Genomic DNA, 15,508 nt, shown 5'->3' with positions numbered 1-15,508 from the left:
ATTCAAATTCCCTGATTTGTCTTTAAACAGTTTAAATCCACAGAGAAATGTAATTATACTGTATGACAACAACAGGCAACAAATCCTCACATTTGACAACTAAAATGTTTTTGCTTAAACAAAGGACAGAAACTAATAATTCATTATTAAAGGAGTTGCCAGTGTGTTTTTTTGTCTAGGAAAGCTGTCAAGAATGTGTCCACTGGACACGCAATCTGGAAACCAGAAGAAAAATTCCCCACATTTCCACATAGGAGTTTAAAAAACTGTAGAAATGATGTGTGTTGGGAGTTTCTCTGTATGTGAGTTTAGCAGCTGGAAAATATCTGACTCCAGCATATCTCTAAAGGAAACAAAGCCACAATATGTTCAACCTGCCACAGAGGACTCCCCATGTGTGAGCACATGGTCCCATGTGGTTTCATATGCACACAAGCTTTCTTTTTTCTCCCTTTTCTGGTTTAAACGTGATCAGAACAGTGATCCTGACTATCTTTGATGCTGGATAGTTTATTTAATCTGTGACAGCAACATAAAAGATGATTTTTCTTACAGAGAAATGCTTCATCACCAATAAAAGTCTGGCAGGATGTGAACTTCCTTTGTTAATGTCAGATTGTCCTCTTTCGTCCATTCATCCTCCCTCTTACACACACACACACACACACACACACACACACAAACACACACACACACACACACCAGTTTGGGCGGAAGAGATAGATGGATGGAGAGGTGATGCAAGGACGAGATACACACACACACACCCACACACACACACACACACACGCGTGCGCCATCTCAATGATACAGCACCACTGTGGCTCCTCCCCCCGGCGGGGCTCACGTACAATTTCAAACATCACACCACTGCTTTAGCCCCGCCCTCCTGTCAGCCTCATAGAAAATGGTCGGATGTGACTCGAACCTCATAATATTTTTCATGCACTCTCCTTTTTACGCACAGCCGCTGCGTGACTCTGCTGATCCGCAGCCTTTTTACGCACAGATCCAACAACAGTGTGAACTCTCCCACAACCTGTGTCCACAGCTGACTTTTCTTTTGCTGTCAAATAAGGACACAAATAGGAGGACAGGACATGTTTGGGATGTGGAGGGGACTCGCCGGCCTGTCAACATGTTGGTGTCTGCTGATGCTCATTCACTGGTCGCCTCAAGCAGGTAAGAAATGTCATTTCCTGGCTTGTATCTTTCTTACCACACGCAGAGAGAAGGATGCTCCAGTGTTTCGAAGTTTCAGGGTAGTGTCACTGCAGCTGTACATGAAGCTAAAGGTGAATGCATGAATATTTACACGTCACAGCGAATGGAAATCACACATTTATTGTGTTATTCGGGTTTCCACGGCTACAAATGAAAATCTTTCCGTGATGCTCCTGCGCTGAACATGATGTAAAACATTTTCAACAATTGTGATAACTACATTAACCAATAATATAAATTACAATAATATCAGTAATAACAACACTGTGTGGTGTACAATTTCGGCATGAATGGAATTTACGCACAGCAGCTTAATTGGTTTGTTTCGCTCTAAGATGCAGCCGTACAGCCAATCGCTTTCGCCGGTGGCGCCGGCCGGTTTCAAGTTTCAGATGGGAGGAATAAACGCAGAAACAGGCGGTTGTCAACGACACAGGGTGCGGCTAAAAAAACTCCTGCGTCTCTGCATCCGCCCTGCAGCATGCTGGAGGATAAGAGATGCAGGAAAAGCAGATTCAAAGCTGCTGCTGTGTTTGTTTACCCTCCTCAGTTCCATTTATTCCTATTAAAGTAATGACACACACACACACAAGAGCTTTCAAAGGTTTTATTTAGCTACATGGAATAAATAAATAAATTAATTAATATTTCATACATTCATAAAAACACTGCATATTCCACACAGAAGCAAAAAAATCAAGACAATTAAGCAAAGTTCATTTATGTGGCTCCTTTAGAAGCAGAAATAACACAAACTGCTTTATGGGAAGAAGTAAAGGAGTTAAAAGGGACAGAAAATAATCTAAAAACTTGCAGAATGAAGTGATCAAACCATAAAATACAAAGTGTAAAATCAAGAGAAAGCCAAAGAAAACATTTTAAACTGTTTGATGATGAGATATTAATAAATATGTTTATTTTTAGCCTCAGACATTTTCCTTTTTCCTCTGCAGCTCTATAGGAAACCACTCAGTTTCTGGACAGAAAGGCAAAATTAAAAGTCTTCAGCTACATTTTCAGGCAAAAAACAAACAAACAAAAAGAAACATGATTGAAGGAGTGAACCTAACGCCCTTTAAGACCAACAATGTGCTGAGAATTAACCTGGCTTCAGCCCCATTCTGCCAGCTGCTCTAGTAATCCTCCAATAATCTCAACTCTCCTCCAACAGCTTTTCGGATTAAAACTTGAGTTTTTTTTCCAGTTAATGGCTCTCACTTCCAGTCATCAGATCTGCTTGGTGTGTGTGCAGCAGCATTCACGTGTGTTTTCTGTGTGTGTGTGTATTTGAATGTCTGGCTCTGGTTTGTTTAATGTATTCCTTTGTATTTATCATACTCTTGAAATGAGGCAGAGCCACGGACTGTAGTGAAGAGCACTAAAAGCCACAGATCTTTTTTCTTCTCGGGAGTCTAAACTTTGAAGTTGTCATGACTCACGGAGGTCTGAGACGAGTCTTACATGCACCCATCCAGCTTCATCCATCAATCATTCGGAAATACCTCCAACTGTACAATTAGAGAGGCCTTTGTCACTTACACATCTGCATGCTTCAGTGAATTTAACCACAGCGTCAGCAGAGTAGCTGCAGGGGTAAGATACTGACATCAGGTGAAAGCCACAGATAGGAAACGTACAGCAGTTTGATATGTCTGCAGATGATGCCTTCATTAAAAACTTTCTCTGACTCTCTAGGCGCGACGTCTTTAACTAAGATGGTTAGACCGTTTCTTGGCATGTTGGACTACACAGCAGTGTTAATTTACTAGAAGTCCACTGAATTCATCTCAATAAAATAATTCATCTCAATAAAAGTGCAGTCAGATGACTGAGCCAATACAAACCCAGATCCAAAGCAGAAATAAGTGCTGTCGGTCCTCTTGATGCACATGCATCCTGGTTATTTATTAACTGCTGGCTGTATGTTTGAGTCAATAAACACACCTTTTTGTGAAGGTTTTTAATGTGTGTGTACTGCATGCATGCGCCATAAAAAGACAGGAACGCATTGTTAGTGAACAAAGTCACATGTGATCACAAAGGAGGATTGTTGCCGTGCGGCGTTGTGCTGACAGCTGGTCTAACCTCTTTAGAGTATCTGCCATTCATCCGGCCAGTCTCTGCTGTCAAACAAGTATTCTTTTTCACACATTTTGAAGTGAATCATTCACAGTCTGTTGTTTGTTTGAGGTAGTATTCAAATGGCCTTACATGGTAGTGTTATGATCACGCAGTCTGCTGGTTGCCAGGGCCCCCACTGTAGGTATAAATAGCAGAGGCCTGAGATACAGTTCAAACAGGTTTCTCTGTCGGTGTACATGTCAGTAGCTTGTTCTGCTGTTTAAATTAAGATGCAGCAGCAGGATTATGTCAAAAACCTTTAAAAAACCTTAAAATTATGTTTAATAGGAACGTCTGCTGTGCTTGACAGATTTGAGGTTTTTACATATGAGAGGAAACATAATGGTGGCTTTTTGGGGCCAAATTCAACTTATAGGTGCTCAGGACAGAGCAGTGAATAAATAATCATCTTAAACCTGCACGTCTCTCCACGGAGAAGTCTAACTGTAAAGAAGTACAGGAAACTTCATCTTGCTGAACAGTATTCTCAGGAGGCTCATGACCCATTTGTGGAAGCAACAGAGAAGATTAGCTATGGAAAAGGAAAAACATTGGCGTGTATACTTTACAGTTTCCACCCTCAGAGACGAGGTCAGGAGTTTGGAGGTCAAGAAGGGTCAACGTTTGACCTACTTTTCCTTCTTCTCCTGCAAACGGAATGAATGAACGTTTGGCAAAGAGGGAAAGTGAGGGAGAGTTGAAGAGAGATACTTGAAATTTTTGTTGTAAATGTGTCAACGCGTATCTACACTCCAAGAACAGCTGGACTCTGCTTTGGAAACTCTGTTCTTGCAATCCTCGCTGGCTTCACGCCTCGCTTGCCCGTCATGTGTGGGGGAGGTTTGTGTGTGTGTGTTAGTGGTTTCCGTGAAAGTGTGAGCGTATGGGGTAAGCAGGAAGAGCCTCTCAGAGACAGCCAAAAATGTTTTTCCTCTAATCAGTAAAACCTCAAAACAACTTAATTTCCTCAACAGATACAAAAAAAACAGACATTTTAAAGCAGGAGGGAGTTACAGTATTGGGAAAGCATCCTTTCCTAATTTTACAAGCATCTGAAACTCAGAATTACTCAATTGTAACTGGTCAGACCTGTACTGTACCTCTTCCACTCATCCACCAAGCTGACAGACTTCCTTGTGTTTTGAGTCTCCGCCTCTGTCTGTGGGTCACTGTGGTGGTGATGCTGCAATGAGGAATGCCACACTGGGACCAATCAGCAACTGGTGGTGTGATTGTTCAACTCCTCCCATGCTATTGTCTTAAAGGGATAGTCTGACTGACATTACTCCGGCCTCCAGGTCACAGGAGAGACCGGCGGTGCAGAGGTGACGGAGGATGCCGCGCTGCACTCGCTCAAGAGTGTGAACGGTCGGCCTGCGTTGGTTGATGTTGATGTCCTCTCTGTTATGGCGGCATGTTCACTGAGGTGTGATTGGCTCGGGGCAAAATCCTAAAATAAACCAGGGTCAATGAGAGGTCAAAGGTTTAAACCTCAGGCCGAGCAGTGAAGCTGTTTCCACTTAGATGACAAACTGAGAACTGAGAATAGTTTGACCTGAACTGTGTCAAACCACAGTAACAGATGTGTGTTTGGGGTAAATTTTGATGTCTTTTCACATCAGTAACAGTAATATTTACTACTACTGAGGATACACCTGCACAAGATGAACAGTTTTACATTTGATCAACGTTTAAAGTACATAAACAGAACATGTCATTTGTGGGTCTTTCTGTCTGATGAGTGGAAATTTCTACCAAAGCTGCATCATCACCTTTTTGTAGAGAATCTAATATCTTTTTTAAAAAATCTGTTTCCTCCCCTCCCATTCTTTGTTTTATTCTGTTTGAAGTTCTGTTTGTGTTCATGGGTGTGTTTTGGGGAAATGAAAGAAAGAAGGGTTGACCAACTGTTGATGGTGTGAAGAAAGGGTTTCCCATGTCCACATACTTTATTTAGTCCTCCATCCCAACCGTTTATCATTACAGGACCTATCATTTATTGTCTTTATCTCATGTATTCTAACCCACGGCAGAGGTAGTTTTTGAGTCTTTGAAGCCAAAGACGAATTTCCACATGAGTGCACAATAAAGATGTCTATTCTATTCTTATTCTTTACATAAAAAGTATTATAACTTAATTTCTTGTTCTGACATGATTCAGGGAAACACACAGTGTTGTTATTCTTAATCTCCTCTGATTTAAGCAAAGAGTAAAAGGTGAGGCGTTCACACCGTCAGTTATCTGTATTTGATTGTAATTTTTTGTCCTGTGTGTAATTTTCAGTTTAACATCAACCTCACAAGGAAATCTGTTTTTTTTTGTGTGTGTTGACGCAAGCTCACGTTACTGCGAGGGGGTCACGAGCATTTTAAATTGAGCAATTGAGCTCGTGGTGTTAATGTAACTCTGCAGCGAGTCTCATGTCACCCTGAATGAACTCTCCTGTTTTTATGATTTGCAGATGCAGCATACACATGCAGCTCCAGTCAGTTTAAGTGTGGAAACGGGAGGTGTATCACCAGCAACTGGATTTGTGATGGGACGGACGATTGTGGTGATGGAACAGATGAATTACCTGCAAGCTGTGGTGAGTTATTTTATCTCTTAGGGCTTAAGACTATTTGTAAATAAAATTAAAATGCAATAAACAGGAATATGGCTGCAACTAATGATTATGTTTTTTTTTGGGTGGGATTCATCTGACTATTGTTTTCTCAATTAATAAATAAATAGTTTCAGACACACATTGATAAAGCTATTGTTTCCAGAAGGATGTGATTATTCAGTTCACAGTAAACTCTTAACCGTAGTCACAGTGTTATCTCTCTGTTAATACATGAAATCACTTGAGTCATTCTTCTATTTTCTGTCCTCAGCGGTTAAAACCTGTCCGCCAACAAAGTTCAACTGTGGACCTCCCATGAACCAGTGTATACCAAAAGGCTGGCACTGTGATGGCAAAGCTGAATGCAACAACGGGGCTGATGAGAGAAACTGCAGTAAGTTTTATGTATAAGTATTTCACACTTTGAACAACATCACAAACAATACAAACTCAATAAATAAAAACCAGGCAACTTTGTAGAGGAAGACACTGATTTAGCCTACAGAAGTATAGTGTCTTATAGGAATTCATTTAATTTAAGATAGGTTAAGACAAGATAAACTTTATTTATAAAATGAACTGTCACAGCAGGATAAGGAAGCACAAGAGTAGATGTGTAGTATAGAAATGAAAATAAAAAGGAAGTTGCAATAAATGATTAAATACATAAAACTGTCCTTGAAAGGTTTGTGTCTGCAGATAGGAGTGTTAGCAGCATAGAGAAAGGTGCCAAAACCAACAAACAATCCTGATGTACAGTTAATAAATGTAAATATGGTATTTAGAAATAAACATAAGGTTATGAGAACCTCAATAACTCCACTGATGTGTGTTGTTGTTGGTTAGTGTAGATCCAGCTTCATCATCACATTAACTCCTCTCTTCTCCACCTACTGTCTCACCGCAGCGGCCAAACAATGCAGGACTGACGAGTTTCGTTGCGCCAACGGCCAGTGTATATCCAGAACCTTTGTTTGTGACAGCGACAACGACTGTTCAGACGGCTCAGATGAGGCTTCCTGCCCCAAACCCACCTGCAGCTCTCGTGCCTTCCAGTGCAACAACTCCATGTGCGTGCCGGCTCTCTGGCGCTGTGACGGAGACCAAGACTGTGCCGACGGGTCTGACGAATGGCCGCAGAACTGTGCTGGACATCAGCCGGAGAAGAAGGCGGTGTCCTGCGGCGCCCATGAATTCCAGTGTGCAAATGGAGAGTGTATCCACGGCAGCTGGCACTGCGATGGAGGCATGGACTGCCTGGATCGATCCGACGAGGTCAACTGCAGTGAGTCGGCTTTCTTGGCTAGATTTTCTTATTCTATGCATCTCCTATTTTCCACTGATGAATCTTCATACTGAGAGTTCACTTTAATAGAAAACTGAGCCTAACAAATGTTGCCTATTCATGCTTGATCATAGAAAACATCCTGCACATACTGTGTATCATCAGTGTTGATGTAAGAGAACCACAATAGATCATGTCAGCGATGATTTTCCATTCTGTATCATGTCATTCTTCCTCTCGCTCTCTCTCTCTGTCTCACTGTCACTTTATCCTGTTTTCATCCATTTGTCTTCTTCTTCTAGGTCGTGCTACTTGTCGCCCAGATGAGTTCCAGTGTAATGATGGTACCTGTATCCACGGCAGCTTCCAGTGTGACAAAAAGCACGACTGCAGGGATCTCAGTGATGAGATTGGCTGCCACAAAGGTGACTCTCCCAGAGATACACTCTACTTCACTCAGTTGTCTTATACCTTTAGATTACAGTTAAATTTATACTCTCTTGCTCTTCTCCATAGAAAATGTTTGTGAAGGTCCTACTATGTTCAAGTGTCGCAGCGGGGAGTGTATCAGCATGGAGAAGGTGTGCAACAATCAGAGAGACTGCAATGACTGGTCAGATGAACCTGTCAAGGAGTGCAGTAAGTACAACCTTCCTGTACATTTTTATGACAGCGTCTTTTCCACTCTTGTGTCCACAATGTACTGCAAAACTGCTCAGAAAAACTGGCAAAAAGGAGGTGTATCAGAGTTTGGGAATACTTTTAGCCCCATAACTGCTCTGGGAAAAAGAAAAACCACATCATAGCCTGGAAAATAAAACAGCTAGCCATGTAGCCCTGGCTGACTGGCCTAAATAGTTTGTGGTTTGTATGAGTCCACCTACAATTTGAAGCACCAGTAGGAAAGTGGATGTCATGAATACTGCTTGAAAGCTCTGTGTATCTGGTCCCCACAGACACCAATGAGTGTTTGACCAGAAATGGCGGCTGCTCCCATTACTGCAACGATCTGAAGGTTGGCTACAACTGTTCCTGCCCTGCTGGATACAGCCTGAAGATGGACAAGAAAACCTGTGGAGGTGAGAGGAGGAAATCAGACATTTGCAGCGTCTTTACGTTAAAAGAATGAAAAACAGAGATAAAACATTAATTCTCACTCTATTATAGAAGTAGGTCAGTAACCAACTTTGGATCTATTTCAAGAAACAATGCTTTAAAACATGACTTTGTGAGAAATGTTTCCAATTCCCCAACTGCTATTTTTCCAATTGACCTTCCGATCCTCCACCTGCAGACATTGATGAATGTGCTGAGCCGGACATTTGCAGTCAGATCTGCCTCAACCTGCCGGGCAGCTACAAGTGTGCTTGTGAGAAGGGTTACGAGATCGACCCTGTGACCAAGACATGCAGAGCTGAATCAGGTAATCCCTGCTCAAAATGTACCCCTTAAAGTAGAGTACAAGTCTCATCTGACAATAGCTGAACCGTTTTCCTCTTTTTCTCTTCTCTTCTTTCTCCTCCAGGCACTGTGCCCACCCTGTACTTCACAAACAAGCACGAGGTGAGGAAGATGACGGTGGACCGCAGCGAGTACGTCCGTCTGATCCCCCAGCTGAAGAATGCGGTAGCTCTGGACATGGACATGCCTAACAAGATGCTCTTCTGGTCGGACCTTTCCCTGAAGAAAATCTACAGGTTAGAAATACTCAGAAACTTTATCAAATTAAGTGTTTGGTCAAACGTGCTTCAGCAGAGAATAAAGTGGAATCATGAGGTTTCCGTGCCGCGTTCAACTAGTAAAGACCAGTGATTGTTGAGATGCCGGTCAAGATTAATAAAGATTACCTTGTGAGTGAGAGACTGTGATATAGGCCAGACTGCGGATGAAATGATATCTGCCTCTAAAGTAAAACTCTCCACCCTCGTCTTCCTCCCGACAGCTCCAAGATAGACGTGGCTCATAACTCCTCTCACCATACTGTAGTAGTTGGCAGCAGGATTGAGGCCCCGGAGGGTATTGCGGTTGACTGGATCCATGGCAACATCTACTGGACTGACAGTGTTTTGAAGACTATCTCTGTGGCAACGACAGATGGCGGTAAGAGGAAGACCCTCATCACAGAAAACCTGGAGAAGCCGAGAGCCATCGCAGTGGACCCAGTAAAAAAGTGAGTCAGGTTAAAGTTGTGTTTTAAATGACTTGTAAAAGTTTAAAAGTTCAACTGCATCTTTTGACAGATTGTCTTTGGGATCATGATTCCAGTTTTCATGTGTTTTCATGTTTCCTCTTCAGCTTCATGTACTGGACAGACTGGGGCGAGGAGGCTAAGATAGAGAAGAGCGGTTTGAATGGAGCTGACCGCGTTGCCTTGGTAACAGACAACATTGTGTGGCCCAGTGGCATCACCCTCGGTAAGCAGAACGCAATGAACACATTAAATGACAGCAGTTCAATCTGTATGATACATACGGCTTTAACAACATGTCAAATCCTCATATGTTTCGTCCTGTGTCTGGACAGACATGGTCAACCAGCGTCTGTACTGGGTGGACTCCAAGATGCACACTCTCTCCAGTATTGACGTGAATGGAGGGACAAGACATACTCTCATTTTCAGCGAGGAAAAGCTCTCCCACCCCATGTCTCTGGCTGTCTTTGAGGTTAGTTATGAAGTTATATAGTCGGCTTTTCCCTTGATGAAAAAATGTCAATAAAGGTTATTAAAGGAGATGTTATCACAAAAATGTGCATTGTGAGCATTATCCAGCTAAAATGTTTTAAAGTATAAAGAAAGAGCTTTAACTGCTGAGGGTGCACTTTATTCCCTATATATTTGGATCAGTAGTGCTAATTCTTAATGAGTCTTTTTGATTAATTCATTAGTAGTTGAGGAAATTATTTAATGTCGTTGAATTGTATTGTTTCCCTTTTAAACAGGAGAAAGTGTTTTGGACGGACATAAGCAACAGTGCTGTCTTCACTGCCAACCGTCTGACTGGAAAAGACATCACCGAGCTGGCAGGAGACCTGGACCAGCCAGAGGACATCGTACTGTACCACAACCTCAAGCAACCAATCGGTAGAGCAACGCTGCTAAAATCAAGAACTATCAACTAACAAACTATAGAGGCCATATCACATTTTCTAATCCTTTCTCTTTTATTATACGCATCTTTCTCTCTTGTAGGTACGAACTGGTGCAGTAAGAGCAACGGTATGAATGGAGGTTGTGAGTTTATGTGCCTCCCTGCCCCTCTGATCAACCAGCACTCTCCTAAATACACTTGTGCCTGTCCTGACCACATGACCATGGGACCTGACATGAGGAAATGTGTGACAAGTAGGTGTCCCCTGCACTTGGCACTACAAATGAACTGAAATTTAACACAGAATCATGATGGTAACCCTTATTTTTACTTTCCTGGCAGGCCCAGTTGCCCCTCCTGCTAAAAACAAAACTGGTACAACCCTCCCGCCAAAGGCTCCCAACAAGCCTACCACACCCAGTCAGCCTACCACTACGACGACAACTACTGCAACTACAACCACCACCACCACCAGAGCTACCAAAAGGCCCACAACTACCTCAGCTATTTTGCCGCAGGAGCCAAAAGTCTCCTCCACGCAGAGCACACAAGAACCTGCTGCTACTGGTCAAGGTACAGGAAGCAGCAAAGAATCAGTTTTATCAACGCAATGTACTGACGAAGTCATGAAAATCTATCTGCAACAGAGAATAGTTGTTTGAAAATTTACCTGAGATACCTCTTAACAACGGAAAAAAGGGAAGCTGGGTTTAAAATGTTTTTAGCCACGCTAGCTACCACGCTAAGTCATTACCAACAGAATTAACTGTGATATCTTTGGTGAACTCTTAACTTTTCATCTAGTGGGTTAAAATTTTAATTTGTTCAATATTTTCAATTCAGTTCAAACTTCAAAAGACACAGTTCATGGGGGTCCGTACCTTAATAAAATGCATGAAGAAAATAAATGAATGAATACACAAAATTTGTGACTAAATACATGCAAATGACATTCCCATCAGCTTTGTTTTTCTTTCTTTGGGTTTAGTGCTAATTAAGATGGTGAGAATAATTAACATTTTACCCATTCATCATGTTAGCATTGTCTCTCAGAGCATGTTAGCATGCGGACATTAGCATTTAGCTCAAAGCTCTGCTGTGCTGCTGTAAGTGCAGCCTCGCAGGGTCACTTGCACGATTGTTGACTTTCAATAAAGATTGTTTGTAATCAGCTGACACATAATTTTCTTAGTTTTATCAGATGTGAGTTAACTGATAAAACGCAATGTGAGGTGCTATGGTATTGTTTGGAAAGTATTGTTGCTATGGTTACCTGCTTATAATGAGCTCTATACTACTCTCATATTTGTAGCTAGTTATCTTATTTTAGTGTTAAGACTTGAAACAAGGGTAAAAAATTAGCCTGGCCTCCCAGCACCTCTAAAGCCCACTAATTAGCACAAACAGAATAAAAATCATAGTGTAAAAAAGACAAATTGTGGTTTTATGGCTTCACTATGTGCTGGACTATTTCTTGGCCGGGTGCAGTGTCTCAGCTGGTTGCTAAGCTAAGCTAACTGTTTACTGGCTGTAGCTTCATGTCTATGTAGACAGGCATGAGTGGTATCGATATTCTCATCTATCTCTCAGAAAGACAGTGAATAAGTGTATTTCCCAAAATGTCTTTGAATATCAAAGAAATATAACATAAACATTTTACTCTCTGCTTTTTCAGCTAACAACAGGTACGCAGCCATGCCCGCAGAAGCCGAGTCGTCCCACTCTATCGCTCTCTACATCGTGCTGCCGATAAGTAAGTTCCACATTTCAGCTTCTCTCTGTGCGTCTGTTAAACACCTCAGCCTGCCCCACTCACTCACACTTTGTAATTCAAATGGCTGTTTCACTCCTTCCTTGTAGTGGTCATGTCCCTGCTGGTGTTTGGAGCAGTGTTGCTGTGGAGACACTGGCGTCTGAAGAACACCAACACCATCCACTTTGACAACCCCGTGTATCAGAAAACCACTGAGGATGAGGTGCACATCTGCAGGAACAGCTCTGACGGCTATGTTTACCCTCAGGTATCTTCACTTTGATGCCAAGTCACTTATTATTATTATTGAATATTCTTCCTTAAAATGCACCATAAGTATGTAGTTTGCTCATTCAATGTTATGTTTTTTTCTTTTTGCAGAGGCAAATGCTGAGCATGGATGACGTGGATGTCGCATGACCCAAAGATGAAGAAGGCGTTAGTTTTATTTGAAGTGATTTTTTTTCTCTGATGTAAAGGTGAAGCAACAAAAGCCATTTTTTTCTACTGCTGCTGCTTATAACAGCCCCTTACCTCCCTGGTGACCTCATTTTGTGGCTTATGTTTCTGACCTCAGCAGTGTGCCGTCCAAGTCTAAAGGGAGAACTGAAAAAAAAAAAGAAATAGAAATGAAGACATAGTAGAGCATAACTGCAGGAAGCCACAAAATGGTTTCAGAAGATGACGTTCTTAATCCCAGAGCTTTGATTCTTTTGAAGCCGAACCTGAAAATTGTCTATCTCAGCATTCTGTCATTTTGAAAGATGCAGATGCTTTCTTACTTTGTCATTACCTAAAGAAATGTAACAAGTCTCATTTGCAAGTTAAACTTGAAAAGCCTGATCTGTGCCTTCCACCCACACACTGGTAGTTTAGTTAAGTTTTTCGGGTGTACGAACATGCCTTACTGACCTTCCAAACCAGTTTCTGTGGTATTTAATGCCAGATAGTGCTTTAGCCCTCAGCGGGATGGCCTTCATAATTACTCTGTGGCTTTTCTCTTCTCTTGGGTATAGAGTTTTGTTGGCTCTCATATCAGAGGCATTTTTTTTCACTATTATCATCCATTATAGTTTGGCTCAAACTTAAGTCACATGTTAATCACTACCATCATTTTTTTCCCCTTTTGTGACCTATCTATAAATAAGGTTTCAGAGTATGGAAGTCACAGATGGTTTACATTGTGAATAGAAAAGCTGCTGAATTTTCTGAAGTTAACCAAAATGAAGAATATGTTCATTTGTAAATGAACAAAGAAGTAAAAAGTGATTGTAAGTGATTGCTTATCATAACACTGTAAATAGTCTGTGTACATATTTTGTAAAACACTCTTAAGTTCACTTTGGTGTTGCCTTTTTACAACTGTAAATTTTAATCAAGAAATATTGTAAATATATAAGAGATTCTTTAATTTATTTATGGAAATATACAAGAGGTTTTAAGATTGTTGACATCTGGCTGTAAATACAGTAATACTATATATCGGCACCAACCACGGTGAATTGTTTTTGTTCCAGCCAGGCCAGTCTAACCTTTACATTGTACAGCTGTTATTTAACACGTTCAATCAAACCTTTGAACACCTGCTCAGCTCTGTGTGTACGACAGACATCCTGTCTGAGTCAACAGTGTGCTTCATGTTACAGAGAAGCGCTGAAGAAAGTCTCTTTGTTCTTCACACCGATTTTTGTTTCCTTTTCAGTGCTAATTTACATAATTTATTTTGCTTCTGCCTTTTTTATTAGTATGATGTTTTGTTTTTATTGTAACATTAAGGCACATACTGTAATGTGCAAAGTACGATGTTCTCCGCCACAAAGGAATGTATGTACACATCTGTAGGACTGACGCACAGCAGCCTGTTTGTTAATGCACATTGTTCATTTTTGGTTGTTTTGGTCTTTTTTTAAATAAAAAAAATAGGTTTACAACTTTTTCTTATTAATGTGGATCAGTTTTACACTCAGTCAATGTTGTATCTTGACTGAGATAAACTGGGACATATGAGAAAAGACACTGTCTCATCCAATTCAAGCTTGGTAATTAGATTTTGATAGAACATGAGAGCCAAGCACAAGATGTTTTCTAAAGCTCTCCCCCGACAAAACTAATTATTCTTAAACTGGGTGCAATGGGTATAATACAATCTTGTATGTTGCCTGGAAACATTACCATCACTCTCCGTCTACAACACAACATGCACACAGAGTGTATGAGTGCTGAAACGAATTGCTATCGGACTCTTGTCCTTCCTGTCTGTCTTTGCTCTTGTACCTCTGTCAACTTAAACAAACATATATCCCCTCATTTGAATCATCCGCTGCTCTCACCTGTTAGTTTTGTTTGAATACAACATTTAGTAGAATTCACAGTGCCATGAATTTTAGATGATATCCAAATAAATAAACTTCCACTCTTTTCCATTTATTATGAGGTGCAGAAACAGCTATTTGGTTCACTTACAGCAGAAAATAATGAATGCTTTATATATAATATACTTTTTCATTAGGAATTACTCAGAATATCAACATTTTATTCTGCAGATCAAAGGGGAAAGTTTTTGCTACTAAGACATTTTTATTCTAGTCATGTAATTTAAACAACTAAAGATGATATGAACAATTTCCATTATATTTCTGTTTTTCTGTCATCATGTTTTCCTCATGAGATCATGTGAAATCCAACAAAAAATGTGTTGTTTTAACATGTAGACACATAACCCATTATATAAAAAAAGAGGGACATCAAATCATCTAAGGCCAAAAAGGCCGTGCTGTATGAATAATCTGAGATGGCCTGACCCACCCATAAAAGCAAACAGCCATCATCCTCTCACTAATAAACCGCTGCCATAATTCATACTTATGCACAGTTTCATTATGAGGAATTGGTGAGTAATAATAATAATAAAAACCAGGATATAAATCATGCCTGGGTGAGGACAGAGACTGGAGGAGCAGGTTTTTCATGCCAGAGGCGACGGCGTTTCGAATGTGTCAACTTAAAAAGACTGTGTGTATCTATGTTTGACATCATAGACGGGCCGTGTTCAAGAACACGCAGCACCACCATCCGCTCGAGTCCCTGAGAAGCTTTGCTATGTTGTCTGTCAGGAACCGAGATCCACATTCCAGTGTGAAGGACTCCACACCCAGCAGTATCACATCTGATGATGATGATCTAGTTCTGTGCATCCACTTTACTTCACTTTACTTGACATTTGATGATAAGGTCATTTCAGCCACTAAGGGGGCTAATTGCATCTAAAGTGCACACAGAAGTGGAAATCTTATCTTTCCATCGCAAGCAGCATCACTGTTGACACTTTGCTATTCATATAAATTAGCCTGAGTACCAATGTGTGCTAATAGGCCCATGAGGTAATATAAGCAGAGACACCTGAGGCTCAGGTGACAAATGACACCTGCTC

The 15,508-nt window shown here is 41.0% G+C and overlaps 1 protein-coding gene across 1 annotated transcript; it reads left to right on the top strand.

Moving 5' to 3' along the window:
- The first annotated feature begins 800 nt into the window (after positions 1-800).
- On the top strand, positions 801-14,009 carry ldlrb (low density lipoprotein receptor b). The gene is made up of 18 exons (XM_042392150.1): positions 801-1,182; positions 5,808-5,933; positions 6,223-6,345; positions 6,859-7,236; positions 7,539-7,661; positions 7,753-7,875; positions 8,193-8,315; positions 8,531-8,659; positions 8,762-8,933; positions 9,179-9,406; positions 9,532-9,650; positions 9,760-9,899; positions 10,177-10,318; positions 10,427-10,579; positions 10,668-10,898; positions 12,001-12,078; positions 12,186-12,346; positions 12,460-14,009. The coding sequence occupies exons 1-18, from the start codon at positions 1,101-1,103 to the stop codon at positions 12,496-12,498; spliced, it is 2,670 nt and encodes an 889-aa protein (XP_042248084.1). The 5' UTR covers positions 801-1,100; the 3' UTR covers positions 12,499-14,009.
- Positions 14,010-15,508: the final 1,499 nt, after the last annotated feature.

The sequence above is a fragment of the Thunnus maccoyii genome, chromosome 2 (assembly GCF_910596095.1).
Source record: "Thunnus maccoyii chromosome 2, fThuMac1.1, whole genome shotgun sequence".
Lineage (NCBI taxonomy): Eukaryota > Metazoa > Chordata > Actinopteri > Scombriformes > Scombridae > Thunnus > Thunnus maccoyii.
This window is presented reverse-complemented; position numbering and strand designations above follow the sequence as displayed.